Below are 24,508 nucleotides of genomic sequence, written 5' to 3'. Positions count from 1 at the left end.
AGAACTGGGCACAACTATTCAGCAAAAGTATCAAACCAAAAGACAACTTCTCAAATTCTTCTGTGGGTCACAATTGCCAAGCTGCTATCGATGATGATGGTGGTCACAACAGAAAGTGACATTTCACTCTGACCAAGTGTTTGTCATAGCCCTCTGTGATTGTACCAAACACTTTCTATATAATCATGCATATTTTTTTAAAGCGATACTTTTACTGTAATTAAGCAATGATGTCATGTTTGAATCAGCTATATGTACTCAGTAAGTAAACTCCAAAACAACGAGTCAAGTTTCATGTTTTGAAGAGTATATATTAAAGGCGAAAGTATTGTCGAAAAAGCCTGGCATTGTGCCTTTAACTCGGAACATATTGCTTATGTGTTTGTAGTATAACGCCGGACTTCGTATTCCGAACATGCGGAACCTCCTGAAAGTAACAGAGTTTTCAACTACGTACATCTGGGCACAGTGACATGCAAAATCACGACTGACCCATGTGCCAGCATAACGATGTCACGTCATTGTAGGTCGATCAGTAAAGACTGAGCATTATGTCGGCAAAGAGTTTGCTGTCATCACAGGACAGCAGGATGCATGAACATGAAATTGTTTATATTAAGTAACTTTTTCACCAACAACAAACATGTTATTCTTTTATATTTTGTATTTGTATTGCAGTGTGAAAATATGAGTCCTCTCTTAATGAGTGAAAAACGTCAGTAGCGATTCTGGATGTGAAATGTTTCAGTGTGATCATTGGTTTTTAGTTTCATACAACTAAATATACGGTCAATCCTTATAATTAAATTCAAAAACAAATACTATAGGCTTTCAACAATTTTTTCTTTAAACACAATCAAATTCATCGAAACAGATATCTTTGTTACCACCGATTAACATTTTCAGTGTAAGAATTCGGTAATGGCGTGCCATGACTCAGGTGACTCATTTACATAAAATGACACGCCTACCAAACCATTAGCCAATCAGCGCAGAGTGGAACTGAGATTGTTCATGGCAGCAGTATTTCCGCAAGTGGAAAGGGGCTACGATGTGACTGCGATTGCGACTGATGTTCCGACGTGCGCTTCCTATTGTCGAGGCGTTACAATATTATTCACGAATAATTTTGAGTTGTTTGTTTATGTTAACCACAATGTATCACTTCAATGTTTATCCAAAGTTCATTATGGTACCCGAGTGCAAGGGAATTCCCTCGCTGTGTAAAGGTATTCCCCGACATTCCTCAGGTCCGAAAGTAGTCCGGTTCGGTGGGCGTGGTTTATGTTTTTAGATTTATTGGGAAATGAAATCAACAGAAATGTTCCCAGTTAACCAATCAAATTGCCAGAATTTTAATGACCACAATAAAAATTTAATTATGTAATATTTTATACGTGGGTGCTTATTATGAATCTAAACACACAGGGCACATACACTCTTACACACATACATACACGAAGGCACGTTATGTTTCTGTCTTTCCTTCTCTCTCTCTCTCTCTCTCTCTCTCTCTCTCTCTCATACACACACGAAAGTTTACTTTTCGTAACAAACTGCTGAAAGATTTGAATCTATACTACCCTTGCAACTGATCGTGTATGTTTGTAGTTCAGATTTTAATATTGATGTAATGTTGTTGGTTTTTTTTCACAAAACTACAACACCAGTTCCGAAACATTTCTCTTGAAGGATTTTCACCACTTCGAGTTGCAATATTCGACCAATGAGTTTCCTTTCGAAACATATTCCATTTATGAGTTGGATCATATCTGTTTTTAGAGTCACGTATTCAAAACCGTTCAATCAGTTGTAGTTAAATAATATTTATTATTTATCGTGTAGCAAATTATATATATATATATATATATATATATATATATATATATATATATATATGTGTGTGTGTGTGTGTGTGTGTGTGTGTGTGTGTGTGTATATATATATATATATGTGTGTGTGTGTGTGTGTGTATCTCATTATATATTTAGAAGTAAATAATGTTGAGGCATCTATTTAAGACGTATTTATATATGTGTGTGCACGCGTGTGAGTTTTTGCGTGCGTGCGCACGGGTGTGTGCGTGCGTGTTATTTAACAGTTTGGTCTTCTTGACCAAAGGTAAAATATGCAGACAGTTAAAGGTTCGCGACTTACATGTATGAGACAATTATACCGAAGGACATCACAAAATATCTTGTACAAATATTCGTCAGTTAAGACGGCACATTAATCGACAAAATATAGTATTTATGAGTATTCACGAAACTGTGCACTTATGGTACTCAGGCACTACAGGACTTTGCCCCCGTGTCCATAAACGACTGCTGCTTCGATTGGTCAGACTGGCGATTTGGTTTATATGTTTGTTGGGACGGCGTTAAACTAAAAACAACAACAACATTACATCGAATCAATGATTGCATAAATATATTTGAAGCAAAAACAATTTATAACACGTCACAATTTAATTCTGGACTCACAATAGTCCAGAAACTCTCAGCACTGTGGCCACTCTCGCACAAGGGATTTCGCAAAATTAAACAGGCAGCTGTTATGTATGTGTGCTAAGGATGAAAAAATGAAAAAAATTTTTTTCGAAAACTCAAAATTTAAACTCGCTCGCCCATGGGCACGCCCATGGGCGAACAGTGGCCAATGGGTAGGCCCATGGGCAGGCCCATGGGCGAAAGTGTTTCATTTCATCTAGAATGAATGTTTTGGAGGTTGTAAATGAATGAAAAAATGTTAATAAGTATCATGACACAAATTTCAGCTTGTTGTGACTTGACTCTGCTAACTGACAGCGATTTTGAAAAATCTCGCCCATGGGTGAAAAACATATTAGCCCATGGACGAGAATAATTAATTTCATTGAAACTACATGTTTTTTTTCCAGGCTGTGCAGTCTTTCAATACATGAACGTGTATTTATTATTGTCTTGACACGAAATTAAGCTTATTTTGACTTAATTCGGCTAATTAAGAGTGATTTTTCAAAAAGACTCGCCCATGGGCGAAAACCATTTGGCCCATGGGTGAGAATATTTACTTTTACTCAAAATACACATTTTCCCATGTTTTGGAGGTTGTGAATGGATGAAAGTATGTTCATAAGTATCATGTCACAAAATTCAACTAATTTTGAATTAATTCCGTTAATTTAGAGCTATTTAAGAAAATCTCAACCATGGGCGAAAAACATTTTAGCCCATGGGCGAGAATATTTCCTTTTACCCCAAACACATCTTTTCCAGTATTTGGAGGATGTAAATGAATGAAAGTACATTTATGAGCATCATGACAGAAATTTCAACTCATTTTGACTTAATTCCTCTAAATGAAAGCAATTTTGAAAACTCTCGCCCATGGGAGAAAGACATTTTGGCCCATGAGCGAGAATATTTGCCTTCACTCAAAATACATCTTTTCCTGTGGTTTGGAGGTGTAAATGAATGATGATATATATATGAGTATCATGGCACAAAATCCAACTCATTATGACTTAATTCTGCTAATTGAGACCGATTTTCAAAAAACATCTCGCCCATGGGCGAAAAACATTGGGCCCATGAGCGAGAATATCTTTTCCTGTGTTTTGGATTTTGTAAATGAATGAGGATATATTTGTAAGTATCATGACACAAAATTCAACTCATTTTGACTTAATTCTGCTAATTTGTAACAAGTATGGGATCTGGATTTCCACTTAAATCTGTTTATAAGTATCACGACCAAAAAAAATGAAATCATTCCGGTCTTAATTCGACTAATCTCTCTCGTGGACGAAAATATTTTCGTTTGCTCGTTTTCTTTATTTTGCAAACATATGGTTTAAAAATAGATGAAATTCTAATGAAAATTCAGTTTAATTTCGTGAGTGTAGTTTTATGTCGCACTCAGCAATATCCGAGAAATATGGCGACGGCAATCCAGTGATCAACAGTATGAGCATCTACCTGCACAACTGGGAACTGATGACATGTGCCAGCAAAAGTCAGCGAGCCTGACCACCCGATCCCGTTAGTCACCTCTTACGACAAGCATAGTCGCCTTTTATGGCAAGCATGGGTTGTTGAGGCCCTCTTCTACTCCAGATCTTCACGGGTCCCGAACACAGAGCTTTACTTCCAGCAACATATACAATGCACTTAGAATACTAAGCCTTGAGATTCTTTTGAATTTAGGTATTCTATAAATATACCAAAATTCAACCTATATCCATGAAGTTGAAGTTGTTTGTGAAAGCCCTAATCAAGAGTGACCAAACTCCAGTGACTATACTGGGACACATTAATAAACGGTGTTGTGAGATCTTTAAAGTGTATTGAAATATGTCTTGTCAATTCCACTGACATTCGCCAAATGTATCTACCTAGTAGTTTTAAGTGTACCTACCCAGTTTAGCATGTTTCGTTTGAATAGTGTGGTCTCCATTTTTAGTAATTCCCGTTTGCCCGTCCCGGCTTTTCCTCGTCCGAGGTTTTATGGGGTATTCTCCTATTTGTCAGACCAGAAATTATCTACAACAGGGGTAGGTCACTCGCTTGTTTTCTTTACCATTTGTACTAATTAGTATGCGCCTCCTCCTGCTCCAATGCACACAGTGACCTGATTCGTCTCCATCGCAACTTAGGCTGCGTTTAACAGTACTTCAGCCAGTTTACTGTATCAGTCGAAATCTTACAATGAATGAATGAATGAATGAATGAATGAAGAGCAAGAAGTATATGTGAATGAATGAAAGAAATAATCAAAGAAAGAAGTACATATGTGAATGAATGAAAGAATAAATGATACATCACGGCCATCCCTTCCAAAACATGCTAAAGGACGCAAAACTATCGTTAGATCACATGTGTTAACATCAGCTTGTTATTGTCTCCCTGGTCAGGCGTAACAATTGTCAGACAGGTTAAAACAACAAACTATCTGGTTGACTGCACAGCTACCTGTTGACGTAGTATACCCACATCACCTACTTTTCCTGCGTAACCTTAATCACCACCCTTAATATATTGAGCAGAGAGCACAGAAGGCCCTATAGCTGTAACCACTGAACCGTGGCGTCTCTCTGCTCCCAAGTTCCCAAGTGGGGGTGTCCTTCTCTACCTATTCCATTGATCTTCAAAACATCTAACAAGCTCAACGCATGCATTTCTTTACTCAAATGTGATGTTATACATATCATAAGAGTATTTTTATGTGTTATTCAGTTGATAAATTATTATTTCATGATACATATATGTACAATATTTTGCTTCGATTCTATAACTACCCACATTATGACATTGAGACCATTCTGATTTATCGAGTAAAATACGATTGTATAGTTTTGAGTTTGAATCTTGGCATATTTTACTGGTTTGCCACTTTTGCACTCTACCTTTTTAAAGGGGGTGTGCATATTTTGGTGGTGTTTAGTATTCCATCTATTCATTTGGATATATTAATTTATTTGTTTTTGTTTTGTTTTTTACTGCTAGTGGGCCTGTTAGTCTGCTTTGATAACTGTAAATTTATTCTGACGTTTGACGAGCGGAACATGAAGTGGTGTTATCATGTATGTTATGTAATTATATTATTGGTATGGAGCGGCATTGATATGTATGTTTATGCTTGACAATCCAGTCCCGATTACTTGAGGAGATTAGTTTAAACTATACATTAACGTATCCATACTATTAATGTATAATCATTATATCGGGCTATGAGGAATACGTAATGTAATCAAGATTGACTTTGCGTTTACTTTTCTATTTTTGAAATAAATTTTCCCTATTTTTGCTACACTCGAACAGATTTACTTTGGCTTCCGTGATTGTGGTCTCTAAGTATTTTAGAAATTATGTTGTTGAGACATCTGGAACTGTTGATCTGCATTCTTCCAAAATTCATTTTCACGAGATATATTCTCCCTTTTTACCAGAATGAACATATAGCTGTTTACACAAAGGTATCTTCCCGTAAAATAAGTAGGACGAAACGTGAAGCATAGCAGCTTTACTGAAGCCATAACTGAAGTTGTTAAAATGATCCTGAAAACTGTCATTTTCAACATTCACCTTGCAAGCAATTCTACCAAGAAACTAAATAACTCATTACTACTGGAAGGAGTGAACTGAAAGCCCATTTTATTAACTGAAATCACTGATTGAACTCGCTAACATCGATTCACTTACATTCTGGTACACGTGTCTTATTTCGTTTCCTGAGGACACACATTTTACTTTTTTTATAGAAAAGCCGTGTCTAATCCCATAAAACAACACCGTTGTCACTACATCAAACGATTTTGACCTCGACCCAAAACAAAGGTTTAACTTACAGGACTACCTGTAAGATATTCCTTTCTTGAACGAGTTTAACAGCTACGCCGAAATGCTGCTTACCTTATAAGAAGTTGTATATCCATAGAACTTTCGTATTTTTTTCCAAATGATCATGACCTGAACAGATATTACTTTGTCAGAGACTTCATGAGTGATTTTCAAGTTCTAATCCACACACTGATTTCCACTTTTTCATCATTTTGACTTTTATCTCAGTTTGTTGAGTATCTCAGCATAACTCGCAAAGACAATGGAAACTGAGCGGAACGATGACGCTTTCTGTTTCTTCCGCGTTCACTTACGTAATTTCCGCAAAGCGCCTACGACAATTTGCACAGAAAAAGTCATGTCTCGTCCGCTGGTCTTGTTTATTGGAGTATAACAGCTGCCGCTTTCATGTGTATTTTACTTGTCATATACAAAATTCATCCATGGATCACATTAGGTCATTAGGAGACACCAACTTTGAAATGAACAGGTGTTCGTAAGTGTATATGGATGAAAAAGACTGATTGCGCAAGACGCGCAGCCAAATATCTCACATTCAAAGGACATCTCGAATTGATTATTCTATAAGGCGTCGAGCTGACCGGTTGGTTTTGGTGTTGTGTATAAACCTCCTTTGCAAGAACTTTGTCAAGCATACCTGCTTTGTCCTTTTGCAAGACCTGCACATATTAGTCTTTGAAAGACATTGACATTTATGTTCAGGTGCTCTGGAAAACCTTGTCCGGCACGATATTCCTTCCAATTTAGTTATTGTGTGCATGCTGCATTTCAATTTTGGAAATGTGCTTAAAACATATTTTGATTCTCAAAAAAATGTGGTTCGTTTAGCAAACAAAATATTGCTTTGATTAACGCTTCACCAGTACTATACAATATTACAGAATACACAAAACCGGATACACAAAAACGACAAATTATAGCATTGTGATTAGGGGTATATGGGGTTTTAGGAGTCCCTTTTCATTCACCGAAACAAGTCCTACACGCCCTGGTGGGGTGTGGATTCGGGGAGGGGATAACGGAGGAGATGACCAAGACACACGTACTCCATACGCTATCATGGTCTTCCTTACTGCTTGAAGATCGACCTTTTCTCACTGTGGTCTATGATGACTTCGGTGAACGGAAAAGAACTTATTCACTGTGAAAACCAGTTGATCCGTCCACGATTTTATCATAAAACACAAAGCTTGATTTTTTAATTTTTAAGAGGAAACTAATTAACTTGTCAAAAACCTTCTCACAAATGTTCAGTGTTTCTACAAAGAGCTAGTCAGACACAACAAACCATAATTCTATTTTTCATGTTTACTTATATGATAGATGTATTTGATGTAATGATATGTATGCATATGTTATTATATGATAGTTCATATGGATGACGACACATGCTTCATTTATATTTTGTATTATATGCTGTATGGGTGAGGTACTGTAAAGCTTGTTCACCAGTCCCTATCAGAGTTACAAAACACACAAAAATACAACAACATGGAGATGTGTGGAGAAAATAGAGACCTATGGAGAACAGCAATGTCATAACTGAACAGAAATCATTCCCTCTATTGGTGAAGGCCGTGTGGGATTAGTTAAACAAAGAAATCTAGTCGACCATGCCTCCTAATCCTCTTACTCCTTAAACAAACGACTTGCCTGGGCTGTCTAAAATTGAATTGAAATGTTTGTAAATTCGATGTTTCGGGTATTACGTAAGGAGGTAATCAGGTGTCAACACTATGGCGTTCGACGCTCCGGACATGAAGGAAAACCAAATACGTTATAAAGTACAGTAATGTGGTCACTATGAGCGAGGCAGACAGTCTGATGAGCACAGCTCATTACGGAAATCTCTTGTCTTTGGAGCTGCTCGTTGAGACGCTGAAGCCTTCTGTCAAGTTCTTCTATATTCTTTATTGTGGCCACTGTCTCACAATATGCAGTTTACATTGCTCACAGACCCTCGATTCCCGATGACGCCAACTTTCTCGACTACTGTTCGTGCGACGACTATCATTCAGGAATTGGTTCCGCAGCTCATTCTTTCACCGAAGTCTTTGTGTATGTGTTTTAGCTCGTTAATTAGCGTAGAGACGAGTCTTCTGCTATTCTCGGGCACAAGTTCTCCAAGGTAGTCGACGCTCCGGGTGTCATTAGAACAGTGTTGACCACTGTCACACTCCACTGCTTTTCGACAGTCCTGTTGTGTATTTGATAAAACAATCGACAATCCGGGTGTGAACCAAAAGAGGATACCACCATTCTCATCGGTGGATGAAGAAAACCCGCATACTCTTCATCACATTGCTACACCGTATTTACCATAACGAATGTTTAAATATCACTTTATGTAAAAAGAGCATCAAAACAAGCTGAAACCATGTATTATATTAACATGGTACTAACTATAGTCAATTCGAACCACTGCTTTACAGTTCACTGACTGGATGCAGGCTTTTCCCACGTGGCGGGGTAAAACTTAATGATCTATTCTCCCTCGCATGGCCACGTGAACCAATCAGAAATGAACATTCTTAAATGGGGTAGGAGAAATGTGCCCTGTACGTTCTTATGAATCTTGATCTTTCAGGTACATTTCATCAGTTGTGTACAAATAATGGTCTCGAATAATGTTTCAAACACTTTAATACGTATTGATGCAGGGGCTCCATATATGTTCTTGTTTACGTCCCGCTCGTCAAACGTCAGAATAAATTTACAGGTATCAAAGCAGACTCACTCGCTGGGCCACTTGCAATAAAAAACCCAAACAAAGCAAAAACAGGTAAATCAGTTAATTTAAACAAATAGACGGAATACTAAAAAACACCTAAATATTAGTATGCACGCCCCATTTAAAAAGATAGAGCGCTAAAGTGGCAAGATTCAAACTCAAAACTATTCAATCGTATTTTACTCGATAAACCAAAATGGTCTCAATGTCATAATGTGGGTAGTTACAGAATCAAAGCAAAATATTTTACATGTTTATGTACGATTTATTTAGCAAAGCCAGAAAAATCCCCGACAAACACGGCCGCGTCTCCTCAATACGTGGGTTTGTGAGAGTGAGGGTACTCCCTGCAAGGCTCACTCCCATTAGTTAACAAGGCGTCCTCCCATTTTATGTATTTTTTACTCGATAGGTACGGAAAATTAATTAGGCGGTGTGGGTATGTCATGACTGGTTGATATCTCAGGATTAGGTGAATTGGGTATGGCAGAGTCGATATACTATGATCATAGGGGATTTAGCAACCATGTTGGAGTGAAGGAATGACAAAACTCTGCGATAGATTAATGAGTGTCTTTTTCAAGCATTATGAAAATGGGAATGGTAAATTAACACAAAATGCCCTAGACCTGTCCAGCGTGTCATACATTCTAGAATAATAATCAACTGAATAATACATAAAAATACTTTTATGATTATGTATAACATCACATTTTAATAAAAAGATGCATGCGTTGAGCTTGTTAGATGTTTTAAGATTAATGGAAGAGGTAGAGAAGGACACCCCCACTTGGGAACTTGGGAGCAGAGAGACGCCACGGTTCAGTGGTTACAGCTATAGGGCCTTCCTTGCTCTCTGCTCAATATATTAAGGATGGTGATGTAGATGAAGGTTACGCAGGAAAAGTAGGTGATGTGGGTATACTACGTCAACAGGCAGCTGTGCAGTCAATCAGATAGTTTGTTGTTTTAACCTGTCTGACAATTGTTACGCCTGACCAGGGAGACAATAACAAGCTGACGTTAACACATGTGATCTAACGATAGTTTTGCGTTCTTTAGCATGTTTTGGAAGGGATGGCCGTGATGTATCATTTATTCTTTCATTCATTCACACATGTACTTCTTTCTTTGATTATATCTTTCTCATTCATTCACATATGCACTTCTTTCTTTTATCATTTCTTTCATTCATTCACATATACTTCTTGCTCTTCATTCATTCATTGTAAGATTTCGACTGACACAGTAAACTGGCTAAAGTACTGTTAAACGCAGCCTAAGTTGCGATGGAGACGAATCAGGTCACTGTGTGCATTGGAGCAGGAGGAGGCGCATACTAATTAGTACAAATGGTAAAGAAAACAAGCGAGTGACCTACCCCTGTTGTAGATAATTTCTGGTCTGACAAATAGGAGAATACCCCATAAAACCTCGGACGAGGAAAAGCCGGGACGGGCAAACGGGAATTACTAAAAATGGAGACCACACTATTCAAACGAAACATGCTAAACTGGGTAGGTACACTTAAAACTACTAGGTAGGTACATTTGGTGAATGTCAGCGGAATTGGCAAGACGTATTTCAATACAGTTTAAAGATCTCACAACACCGTTTACTATTGTGTCCCAATATAGTCACTGGAGTTTGGTCACTCTTGATTAGGGCTTTCACAAATAACTTCAACTTCATAGATATAGGTTGAATTTTGGTATATTTATAGAATACCTAAATTCAAAAGAATCTCAAGGCTTAGTATTCTAAGTGTATTGTATATGTTGCTGGAAGTAAAGGGCTTAAACAACCCATGCTTGCCATAAAAGGCGACTATGCTTGTCGTAAGAGGCGACTAACGGGATCGGGTGGTCAGGCTCGCTGACTTGGTTGACACATGTCATCAGTTCCCAATTGTGCAGGTCGATGCTCATACTGTTAATCACTGGATTGTCTGATCCAAACTCGATTATCTACAAACCGCCGCCATATTGCTGGGATATTACTGAGTGCAACATAAAACTAAACTCACGAAATTAAACTGAATTGTCATTAGAATTTCAGCTATTTTTAATCTATATGTTTGCAAAATAAAGAAAACGAGCAAACGAATATATTTTCGTCCACGAGAGAGATTAGTCGAATTAAGACCGGAATGATTTCATTTTTTTTGGTCGTGATAATTATAAACACACTTTCATTCATATATTTACAACCTCCAAGACAATAAGAAAAGCTATGAAAATTTAAGTGGAAGTCCAGATTCTTGTACTTGTTACAAATTAGCAGAATTAAGTTAAAATGAGTTGGATTTTGTGCCATGATACATATAAATATATCCTCATTCATTTACAAAATCCAAAACACAGGAAAAGATGTATTTTGAGTAAAAGTGATTATTCTGGCATATTTTAAAAAATCTTCCTGAATTCGCAAAATTAAGTCAAAATCAGTTGAAGTTTGTGTCGTGATACTCATAATGGCACTTTCATTCATTTACATCCTCCAAAACATTAGAAAAGATGTATTTGGAGTGAAAAGGAAATATTCTCGCTCATGGGCCCAGTGTTTTTCGCCCATGGGCGAGATGTTTTTGAAAATCGGTCTCAATTAGCAGAATTAAGTCATAATGAGTTGGATTTTGTGCCATGATACTCATATATATATCCTCATTCATTTACAACCTCCAAACCACAGGAAAAGATGTATTTTGAGTGAAGGCAAATATTCTCGCCCATAGGCTAAAATGTCTTTCTCCCATGGGCGAGAGTTTTCAAAATTGCTCTCATTTAGAGGAATTAAGTCAAAATGAGTTGAAATTTCTGTCATGATACTCATAAATGTACTTTTATTCATTTACAACCTCCAAATACTGGAAAAGATGTGTTTGGGGTAAAAGGAAATATTCTCGCCCATGGGCTAAAATGTTTTTCGCCCATGGTTGAGATTTTCTTAAATAGCTCTAAATTAACGGAATTAATTCAAAATTAGTTGAATTTTGTGACATGATACTTATGAACATACTTTCATCCATTCACAACCTCCAAAACATGGGAAAATGTGTATTTTGAGTAAAAGTAAATATTCTCACCCATGGGCCAAATGGTTTTCGCCCATGGGCGAGTCTTTTTGAAAAATCACTCTTAATTAGCCGAATTAAGTCAAAATAAGCTTAATTTCGTGTCAAGACAATAATAAATACACGTTCATGTATTGAAAGACTGCACAGCCTGGAAAAAAAACATGTAGTTTCAATGAAATTAATTATTCTCGTCCATGGGCTAATATGTTTTTCACCCATGGGCGAGATTTTTCAAAATCGCTGTCAGTTAGCAGAGTCAAGTCACAACAAGCTGAAATTTGTGTCATGATACTTATTAACATTTTTTCATTCATTTACAACCTCCAAAACATTCATTCTAGATGAAATGAAACACTTTCGCCCATGGGCCTGCCCATGGGCCTACCCATTGGCCACTGTTCGCCCATGGGCGTGCCCATGGGCGAGCGAGTTTAAATTTTGAGTTTTCGAAAAAAATTTTTTTCATTTTTTCATCCTTAGCACACATACATAACAGCTGCCTGTTTAATTTTGCGAAATCCCTTGTGCGAGAGTGGCCACAGTGCTGAGAGTTTCTGGACTATTGTGAGTCCAGAATTAAATTGTGACGTGTTTTATGTATTATTGGATTTGGATTTATACAATATACATCTAATTATCAGAACAATGACAGCACCTTTGTCGCAAAACATTACGAAATATTTTTATGCTTCAAAGCTCCGTTGCATAATATAGAGCTGTTCCAGTTAGTCCTGCAAGAAATATATAACAATGATTTCAAATCTCGAGATCACAGTGATTACATTTTTCAATTTGATAAACATTTGCACATGTATCTTTTCAGGGTTTCCGCCAATGGCAGGTGACTCGCCCGATGTTACTGAAATACAGTGCAAAGCAGTCTGAAACAGATCTCTTTCACTCTCTGTTTCATCAGCCAATGATAGGCATGCCTTGGGTGCACGTGTCACACATGTTACAGTATCGAGGACAGTAGTCACAGGCCGTAGTCGGTTCTGAGCAGACGTGGAGAGATGAATGCAGAGAAGCACAATCGACGTGTGGGTTGTCCACGCATTGGGTTGAGATAGTGGCTGATTCGTTGCCATGGGAATGTGCTGAAAAGGAAACCGGTGGGTTTGTATTGTTAACATGTACGCAAAATAGTTGAAACTGACGATTTGACCAGTTTGATGAACTGTTTTACACTGAAATTTCTTTGTTTGCTTTGTTTAACAAAGCTGCTCTCAGCAATATTCCAGTTATATTACGGCGGTCTGTAAATAATCGAGTCTGGAGCAAATCATTCTGTGATCATCAGTACGAGCATCGGTTTACGGAATTAGGATACAACATGTGTCAACCATGTCAGCGAGTCTGACCACCCGATCCCGTTAGTCCAACAATGAAATAACAGTTACTACTTACTGCAGATTCCACCTCTTAAGTCGTAGCCATGGAAACATCTCACACAGCGTGAGTCTTTGGTAGAATTACATTCAGCAAGTTGACAACCTACACCAGGTGGGGGACAGACTAAAAGAATGGACAAATAGTAATACAGAAAAGTTTGACATTTATATTTATATATATTTATAGTTAGGATGTGATGTATTTCTGAAACGTCAATACCAAAGAAAACCTAGCCTCGACTTTCTTTAGAACGAATCGATTTCTGTTTCGTGTGAGGAGTGTTATAAAAATGAAAAGTATATTACGAATCACCAAAAATCATGACACTCGGTGTGCACGAATATATAGTGGCAAGTGATACATCTGAAGAGATAATATACATTTTGACATCATAATATAAAGAACAGTAGTTGGCATATTTATAAATTATCTACAGAGAGTTTGAATAAGCAGAGTGGGGTAGATTGGGCAATCCACCTGGAGCTTCGTGATTGCTCATTATTGGAATACAGTTGTTAGTTGTTCCAAAGATAATACTGTGCGTTTAGTTTCCAGATGGTCTTTTGATCTTTACTTTAGGTTTTTACCCAGGTGCTTCTGTTTCGGACATTTCTTGTTTTCTGGCATTTTACACTTTAAAATGCTGAGCAAAAGTGAAAAAAAAACGATCGTAAGAACCATTAACATTAGCTTTAAACATAGTTTTCTTTACCATCACAAGCTGTTCCGCTGATGAAGAAGCCAGGAGCACACTTCCGGCACCAATGTTTGAAGCAGCCGTCTCTGGCAACGTCTACACAGTCCGGAATCAGACTCGAGGACGGACATACTGCAACAGTACAAATCAGGAAATATCAGATCTTGTGGTCGTGTCACGATTGCGCTAAAGAGATTGTACAGATTGCCTTTCTGATATTCAGTTCCAACAGAAAATAAACTGTTTCAACCAACGACAAGTGTTTGCTGAACAGACCAAACTTGCAATGGTTACACAGTGGAATGTATGCTCGTGTAGGCGGGTCATTATTGCCCTGTTGGACAAAGAGTTGTAATTCTCCTTACAGAGTTATGCCCCTTTATTGGCACTGGTTTCAGCACCAAACCCATGCCATTCAGCAGTGATAAATGATGTTTTTTTTTCCCCACGGTATACCGAAACACCATGACACTACTGTTTAAAACCAGCCCCTTTCGCATATTTGTATGTAGAACGCTCTTACCATTATGTATTGCCAGAACAATCTTTAAATTTAAGTATAACGTTTCGTTGCAACTGAAATGCCTTACCTAGACACTGGCCGTCAACTTCCAGGAATCCATATTTACACTTGGTGCATGTGACGTCATTAAGGTCTATACAGGTGAATTCGTCGCACATTGGGTTTGGGGACGGACATTCTGGAAGAACACATATGGAATTGGTATATTAAGATATTTGGCCTCACTGGTACTTTCATTCCACAAGGTTAAACATAAGCACAAGATAATAGCTGAATGTATTCTTTACCTTTGCAGGTGTTCTCAGTCAAGAAGAAACCCGGATGGCATCTAACACATCTGACGTCATCAGCAGAGGAACAGACGTGATCACGACATCCGGCGTGAAGACGGGGGCACACTGTGTTGGATTTCAAGAAACATTGTCAAACATATCATCAAATCCGTTGACATGTTTTTCCTGATACTTCTGTATACATTGCTGAAAGTTAGATAGTGTATTTGGAATGGAAGTCTTACCCTCACAAGCAGAGGCCTCCCGGTAGAATCCCTGCTCACACCTGCTGCACCACCTGAAGAGACAGCCGACTGATTGTTCTTCCTCACAGTGCAGGATAGGGGTGCGGGGTGGACATGCTGAAACATAATTCGTCAGTACTCATAGTCACTCCGGGTGAGAATGATCAAGGCCCATAAATGTATAGCACCACAGCATACTAACCATGTGCAGCCTGTGCAAGCACGAGAACCCGCCCACCCAGCAATGGACTACCAGATAGGGGAGTTGTGAATGCTTAAACACGAAACAGGGATGTCAGTAATGAGGACGTTTATTTAATGTCTAACACCACACTCAGCTACACGGAGGCGGTTTGTATATAGTCGCGTCTTGACCAGATAATCGGATGATCAAAAACATGACGAGCGATCTGCACAACTAGAATACAATGACACGTGTCAATCAACCCAGAGAGCCTGATCACACATTGCCCTTAACGACACGAATGGACTAACGAAGATCTTCACAGGTTTCGACAGCTATTGAATTCCCGGAAAATGACGGGGGTACCCCATTCGTATACGATGACATATGACAACCAGGTCAGCGAGTCTGACAATCGCGGTTACTGAAGACCAATTCTAACCCGAACCATCACAAGGTTTGTCAGTTATTGAATGCACGAAAAGTGACCGTTGTAAATCATGACAACACAGGGGTATGAGTGTGTTCATGATGACGATCGTAAGCGCTGACTAGGCTGACACATGTCAACGGTTCCCAGTTGTGCAGATCGATGCTCATGCTGTTAGTCACTGTAATATCTGGTCCAGACTCTATTATTTGCAGACCACTGCCATATAGCTGGAATATTACTGAGCGCGGCGTAAAACTAAACTCATTCACTCATGCTGACGACATTATCTTAGTTACATCGTTATTTGGGGGAAGCCATCACCATGATCGCTATTGAGAGGGATCTAGGTTTCGAACCAGTGGTTAGCTGATTCTAATACGTATGGAGCACAACTATTCACCCAACATGGAGACATTAGCATTGAAAACTGTACTTTTAATTATCCCTACATTGCATTGTTTTATATCTTGAACTTACTCATGCATCGTCCGTCAACCTCTGTGTAACCTGCCCGACACCGGACACATCGGACAGTGGTCAAATCCGGACACTCCGCAAACTCGCAGTTGCTGATGTTGTGGGGGCAACCTGCTAAAACACAAGCAAAACACAAAATGGGACGTCTCCGGTCACTTACCAGCTCATAATGGGATTCAAGGTCTGCCCCTTTCCCGTATTCATTAAAGGGACATTGTTAGACATTTACACAACTTTTCCATATATGGCAATAATGTTTACAAGCGCAAAACGTTATTTCACGAGTGACAGTACTCATGACAAACACAAAAGTAAGACATTTGTCTACTGTTACGAGTGTGTATTTCCTGTATATTTTGTTATTAATTCAGTAGTAATTGTTATTGGGTCACAATGTTTGGTGTTTTGGATAGTAAATATTATGGGTCACATTTCGTTTTAATATCTGGTCAACACTTTTAGCATTCTGGCATTCCGGAATTTACCTGCTCCTAGTTTTCAATGTTTCACTTCCGGAATACTGCTTCGAGACCATTCTACAGTGTTGACGATGTTAGTTTGTGCCCGAACTTTCGGGAAGTGACTTAGTTTATATAAAAAGGTTGGTTGCCGTGTGGAGGGGGACACTCTCACTGATATTCATACCTATCTGCTGGATTTACTACTCTGCCACGCTTGGATGTACTACCAGCACACTTGAGATCCTGTCTACATTATCTACTGTCGCACCGATCGCTTTGTTTACATTTTGCCATAGCTGTTCCCTCTCACATCAAGACTTTGGTGAGTTTGATATATTGTATTTTTTGTGACCCACTGACTTAGATTTTGTCTCTCTTGAAATGTAACATATGTCATATTTGGGATTTCACTTTCTTAGTAAAGTACAAATGCTAGTACTTTTTTCGGTTGAGTCCCATCCGGGATTCGAACCCGCACCCGCAGAGTCAGGCACCTAATCCCGGATGGGACTCAACCGAAAAAAGTACTAGCATTTGTACTTTACTAAGAAAGTGAAATCCCAAATATGACATGTTGCATTTGACCACTTTCTAAATGGCATCGTGTAATCATCTCTTGAAATGAATTTGTAATCAGCATTGATATATTGACTTGTGACTTTGTATATGTCGCTCTCGTGGTTTAACAATATATTATTTGAACGTAAACAACTTGTCTTTGTTCTGTTTTGCTGGTTTACAAGGGGAATTTCGTAAATAGTTTGTCACGGCAAATTATTAACCGTAACACTACGTTGTATGGCAGTATTAAGATGAGTTGTATGATATACACACATTACAGTATATGAAATATAGATAGATTTTATTTCGGTATAAAGGCCATTGGCCCATGTACAGCAAATGCAATGTGGTATATGATGTATTGACAATATGGTTTAAAGATCCAGAGATAAACGAGAAGATGTGGAAGAGTCCGGTCTGTTGATGATGCTGCCATTGATGGAGTGACTTCTGTTATGGTTGACAGATCATCACAGTACATTCCTGAATAACAGAATAATTAAGCTAGCCAAACACTAAGAGCATTTAATACATGCCATGACTGTCGAATGTTGATGTTATTTGTTGATATAGGTATTTACTTGTAACCATCTGGGCTTATTATCAAAAGTATATTGTAGTCAAATGCCTATTACGTACCGTTGTATCCATGACTACAAGAACAGGTGACCGTTGATCCAGTGAAACGACATGTTCCTTGATTCTGACATGGATTCTTAGTGCACGGGGTGGTTTCACAATGTGTACCGTTAAATCCAGGTTTACAGGAACAGGAGACTTTTGGTCCACTAAAATGACACGTTCCTTGATTCTGACAAGGGTTCTTGGTACATGGGGTCATCTCACATTTTGTACCATTAAATCCAGATTTACAGGAACATGTAGCAGTCGACCCAACAACACGACAGGTTCCTTGATTCTGACATGGACTCTTTGTACACGGGGTGGTCTCACAATGTGTACCATTAAATCCAGATTTACAGGAACAGGTGACCTTTGATCCGGTAAAATTACATGTTCCTTGATTCTGACATGGACTCCTTGTACATGGTGTCATCTCACAATGTGAACCATTAAATCCAGATTTACAGGAACAGGAGGCTTTTGGACTAGTAAAATGACACGTTCCTTGATTCTGACAAGGGTTCTTGGTACACGGGGTGGCTTCACAATGTGTACCGCTAAATCCTGACGGACAGGAACAGTTGAATGTTGACCCAACTACAACACATTTTCCTCCGTTGAGGCAGGCAACGTTGTGGCATGGTGTTTGTTGGCAGGAACTTCCGGCATATCCTGAAAAGCATGTTGGTGCAAGCACACTTCTTGACAACTTAAATAGTGAACAAATAATGATTTTAACGTTTAAGTAGATTTTACAGGATTGAACAAAATATGTTCTTACATAGTATATTAGTTCTAAGGTGGTGGTTCGGAATAAATATGTCTAGCTTTTCCAGTATGCTTTTAAAGGTAAAGTGAGCATTAACAACACTGTACTGGTTTAAAATCTGGCTTAAGGACGACAAATAGTAAATTTTCTAATCTCTAGAAGATTAATTGTGAAGCCCCTTCAAGTCCTGACTAATCTGTCAATAATAATCATCACTAACATTAACAATATCTGAGTGGTATTCAACATTTTGGTCCGGAAGCTTTGTTTCTCTAATTGATGATACCATCACTTTCAGATTTGAATTAAGTTTGCTGAGCGCTGAATGACTGGCAACGAAGTACTTTATTACAAACAGATATTATGTCAAGATGCTCAATACATCCGTATTTGTACAAAATAAAGCAATGATGTCCGGCTGCATAACTATCCTTGCATTGTCTGATATTTGTTCGGGTTAGAAGTGATCGTCAGTAAACCATGCACTTCGTCAGAGGCGACCAGCGGGATGGGATGGTTAGGCTTGCTTACTTGGTTGACACATGTCATCGATCTATTTTGCGTGGATCGATGTTCATGCTGTTGATCACTGGGTTGTCCTGTCTAGACTCAATTATTTGTAGACTACAACACTATAGCTGAAATACTGCGGAGTGCGGCGTAAACCTAAACTCATTCATTCGTAATTGTATTAAAAAATATATCGGACATATATCGTACAATCTCTAAGATTACATTTCTTACGTTCATATTGACTAAATATTGGCTTTTGGTTCGGTTTGTAGTACAATGTCTTGTCCAAGAAGAAGCTACGTAATACCATACGAGACAGGAATGATTGACACGTTTGTGAATAAGATAATATGTGAATAAGATAAGGACGCTGAAGTAATCAATTTGAGAATCACACAATAAAATAAACATTTAACATAAAAAGAGGGAGACAGGATTATAAAGTACAGTTAGTTGTAGGCTAGAGACCACAACCAAAAAATCATTTATCCGCTTTGCTTGGAACTAGACAAGGAGGAGGTTGGAAAACCTCAAAGGAGGTTTGACTTTAAAGATTAATGCACTTACGCGTGGATATGTTTCATTTTCCAGATTTACACCTGTGTAACAGTGCTCTCTCAAGTCAAACTCTTTCATCTGTACCCACATGCACAACATTGTGTTGACTCTGGAACAACCAATACTTGCTCCAGCTCCAGTTTTGCCGTATTTTATTGTGACGCGGTGGGGAATCAAACCATTAACCTTCCACTCTCTTGGCAGACACCCTGCCAGACCATGGATGTAGTGGGTCTACGACTCTAGATAAATACCTGTAGGGTTAAGCTTAAGGTTGACAGCAAAATGCTTAGTGCTAAGTATCCTGACAGTATATGCTTATTGTACCAAACAATATCACATTTTCACAATACACAGGCTCAAACTACGTGAAAGAGATTCCTGTGCGCGTTCCTGAATAACCTTAATATCGATGTCACATTCAGGACATTAAGAAAGTCTTCAGTTGTCGGCATGCATGTCTTTAGTTCAGGTGTGACACAAGCTTGAGTACTATACCTTTAATGCAGTGTTTTGTCCCGTCTGGGCCACACGTGTAGTGATCGGCTGACCCTGGGTTACATAGGACAGAACAGTTCGTTCCATAATAATGGGGGTCACAGGTCACAGTGATTGTCAGTGTTAATCTGCAATGGGGAGTCATGACGTGTTGACACTGACAATAGTGGCAGATATTCCAGCATGTGCTGGTATAGGGCATAAGTTGTTCCTGATCATGTTTATACATGATAACTGAATGATAAAATCAAGAGAATATATAGTTCCGATTACTAGTATCTGCCAAAAGAGATTCCATCGAGTGTAAAAGGCAACTTGACGAAAACAGTGTTTTCAATGGATAAACATAATATTAAAATCCATTAGGATAGGACCTCTTTAATTGGTATAGTATTACATTCAGAGCAGACGAGAACCAATATCGCTGTACTGGCAAACCTTGAATTGCTGTTCGTAAGCGTGATGGTGGCACCATTGTGAGACGGTGGTAGAGGAGTCGTCCAGTCATCCAGAGGAACAGGACCCGATGACAACCAGTAATCATCACCCACTCTGACCTCAACCTCCGCGCCTGTCTGAACAAATAAGTCCCTGTTTGATTACGATGCAGTTTCAACTCGATCACCATACATTCACGCTTTGCATGTCTTAGTGTAAGTGAGTAGTAGTTTATGCCGTTTATATACCCGTGATATCACAGCGGGTTTTTTTTTATTGCGGGGGAGTTTTTATTTCTATCAGAAAAACATTTTTATTGGACCACCTTGTTTGTACACTTTTTATTTTTACGGATAAAGAATGCATAGAATGTAACATGCATGGCAGGTTAATATTTCAGCTATAGATGTAAACGTCATGAGTCAAATAGCACTGACTTTCCGACGACACGACTAAGTCTAGATTGCTAAATTTACCTGTAACGCTATAAACGACTTGACAGTAGGATTGGCAATGCCGCCATTGATGGTGGTCCCAAAGTGGACGTCCCTTGTGTCCTTGTACATGTCACTCGTCTTTGTGCAGTATCTGTGACAAAATCATAAGAAACCTTCACACTGTCAAAGTACGGTCAGAGCTGATTCCATGATTATGCCGTAATGGTAATGTATCTGAGGCCTGTGTATAGAACATTTACATTTGTCTTTAACTCCTCTCTTCACAATCCTGTACATCTTCTGTCAGTTGATACAGTAAAGCATGCGTTAACCACATGACATTTAATTCTTTTGATTGTAGACAATGGCTTAATTGAACTTCACAGATGAATACCTTGAGATCAGTCTTTGGTGTGAGGTAAAACGCCTTACCTTTTGCTGGACAGCCCCTTGACACAGACGGTGAACTGTAGGTCACATGGAGGGGAAGAGCCTTTGCATCCTGCATCTGATGACCTGTGATATTCCAGCAGCTGTACAGACACACGCCCGCTGCCGGTACTGGGCTGTCGGGTTGACAGATTTGCACATGGTTAGAGGCGGAATTAGATGCACACAGTTACAAAAAATAAAACGAAATTCTACATTTATATCAAATAACACAATGGTACCTAATTACTTACCTTAAACAAATATACAAATATGAAAACAACAAACATGCTACTCCGGCTCCACATGATGATTTGGGGATGTAGATAGGTGTATCCCCTCTCTATTTGCTGATGTCCAGAAAAGTAATACTGGTTTGCCCATCTAAATGGATAACTTGTATCACCTCGCACTAAATTAACACCAAAGGTACACCACAATACGTTTGTCTTGGCCTTCTTCAGCTATCAATACCTGATGTTATCATTATCGCTGAGTTCGTTACAGTGTGTGATAACCGCCAGATATCAGTGCGTACGTCGCAACAGCTGCAGATTACCGTATTTAGCAAATTCTAACAATCTAACGATAGGATCCAGGCTCGTACCTGCACCGTCAAACGAAGAGATGCTTCCACTTAAACGTGGATTCATTGGTGGACAAACTGACTTACCGTTACTTATCAAAATTCCTCCAACTAACTTCTGCTTCACAGTCGTTCAATGACAGCTATTGATGTTCCTGTGGAGGGAGCAAGCAACATGAGCATGTAAACACTTAAGACAATGTAATCATTCATAATTAAAGGGGTGAATGTATTAAGTAGCCTTCACAAAACGATTTGATCATCAAGCAATATCAGTGACGCATGCGATTATCTAGCGCTACAAAACCGATTAGTACTGTATAAACAGAGGCTGCTCACTCCAGGGAGAAGCCCCACCATTCGGGAAGTTGCCCTCAATGTTAATTAGGTTCCTCCCTCCCCAAACACTTACCTGTTTCATTATGAAGTGTCCTATGTATCCCTTCACACCGTCCAACTTTCGGTTTATACATGAGTAAGTTTAGGGCTCTCCGATGCATCGATCTATCGATGGATTGCAATTGTTGCGTCTATGACGGCAATTAGTCGATGGTAGAAACAAAACACTATCGATTCATCGATAGTATGTGTGACTATCGATAGTTTAGTAATCGTCTTTGGTTGACAAATGCGCAGCAGCAAATACTGGATGTTTGGGTGCAGACCTGCAGTTTCAATAACTTGATATTTTAAATGTTACTTGATCTGGGTTTTAAGTTCCTTGTCAATATTTAAAAGTGACTGAAATGACTGAAACTAAATCAGCTTGTTTTTATTTCACATAAACTATACAGTACTATACATTTGGGAAATGACTTCAAATGAGCCAAATCCAGGAGAGAAAACATAATGCAATAGGCACATCAGACTTTCGTTATCGCAACAGTATGGTGCAATAGACTATCGCTTTCGTATTCGTTTTTTCCCCTGTCAGCAATTCTGCAGCTACGACTCAAGTTTTAAAAAAAACAGTACATATGTTCATTTGAAATAAATGAAGAAAGGGGCTTCTTGTAAATTGTCCATTAAATACATTAATTGTGTATCATTGCTTGTTGAAAGTGCAAATAACAAATATATGCGTTGTCAAAAATGAGGAAACCCAGTTATTACTTTACCTATCTCTCCTTTTCGGGGACGCTGCGCAAAGGGTGAGTCATCACAGTGTGGCTAAACTACTACATTTTAGATTTAGCACTTGTCAGAACACAAAATGGATTTTTGAAAGTCTTAGGGAAATAGGAAAATGAAATATACATTACCCAAACTCGCACCTGTAAAATTATCTTTCCTATTTCTGTTTGCAAATTTAGTATTTTATTTTCAATTATATTTTCACTTTCAGAAACATGGACTCAAACTTATTTCTGCCCAGACTGGGTTGTCACTGGTGTTTGTGATTATCACCTAACAACTAGATGACACAACAGCGTCTAGTACTGATTATCAGCCATTGACAACCTTCAGTAAATGACTACCAGTGTTAGCGATCAGCTCGATGTTTTTGGGTTCGTATGTATCACATATGCGACTTTGTACCATGTACAGTGTACTCTATCTGTTATAACGATACTGATATACTTGATAGTTAAGATAATCTTTTATAACGATGTAAAGACTAGAGGCTTTATGTACAGTATTAATGCATGCATTCATGTACATACATTTTATACAGAGTGTTGTTACATGAACCAGAGTTTGAATGTTTCAAGAACACAAAAACATGTTTGTGCTAAAGTTATGAGAGAATATTCAGCAGTCATTTTAGTCTTAGAAAAATACAGCTGGCTTATAGGATTAGTATTTTACACGCTGACATGTAAAGTAAGTTATCCTCTACCAACACATAGATACGAGAAGTGAGTGAGTTAAAATTTGAATAGCAATTGAAAGTAAAGTTTAAAGACGTCTCAACGAAGGACAGCAAAACATGTAGACTATCACAGCTATAAATGTAAAACTAGTAATCCAATCTAACATATTTTAACTATAAATAACAGTACAATATAAAAACGTGCTACAGATAACCAACAACCCAGGCAGATCACCAAACTTGAGACCACGGGGAAGATACGAAAGGAACAAAATCATATGGCGAGCAACATCCTACTGGCCTCATCTATTCTTTATATTTTGTCATTTCTAATTCTTAGAAATATTACACATAAACAATATGGTATCGCAATATCCACAATTCATAACACGGGTCCCTTTGTATTCCATTTGGTTAAGAACATAGAAGTAGTTATGTTACCATTTTGAC

The 24,508-nt window shown here is 38.4% G+C and overlaps 1 protein-coding gene across 1 annotated transcript; it reads right to left on the bottom strand.

The window, feature by feature from the left end:
* Nucleotides 1-13,060: 13,060 nt before the first annotated feature.
* Nucleotides 13,061-22,666, bottom strand: LOC137283417 (delta-like protein C). Its single transcript, XM_067814892.1, has 13 exons — nt 22,658-22,666; nt 21,663-21,796; nt 21,270-21,381; nt 20,794-20,930; nt 20,356-20,483; nt 18,033-18,689; nt 16,372-16,485; nt 15,278-15,394; nt 15,048-15,158; nt 14,828-14,938; nt 14,253-14,369; nt 13,556-13,663; nt 13,061-13,245 (listed from the first exon to the last, which is right to left on the bottom strand). The coding sequence occupies exons 1-13, from the start codon at nt 22,664-22,666 to the stop codon at nt 13,061-13,063; spliced, it is 2,040 nt and encodes a 679-aa protein (XP_067670993.1).
* Between the last annotated feature and the right edge of the window lie 1,842 nt (nt 22,667-24,508).

This window comes from Haliotis asinina, chromosome 5 (assembly GCF_037392515.1).
Source record: "Haliotis asinina isolate JCU_RB_2024 chromosome 5, JCU_Hal_asi_v2, whole genome shotgun sequence".
In the NCBI taxonomy this organism is placed as follows: domain Eukaryota; kingdom Metazoa; phylum Mollusca; class Gastropoda; order Lepetellida; family Haliotidae; genus Haliotis; species Haliotis asinina.
Note: the sequence above shows the minus strand (reverse complement) of the source record. Positions and strands in the feature narration are given on the sequence as shown.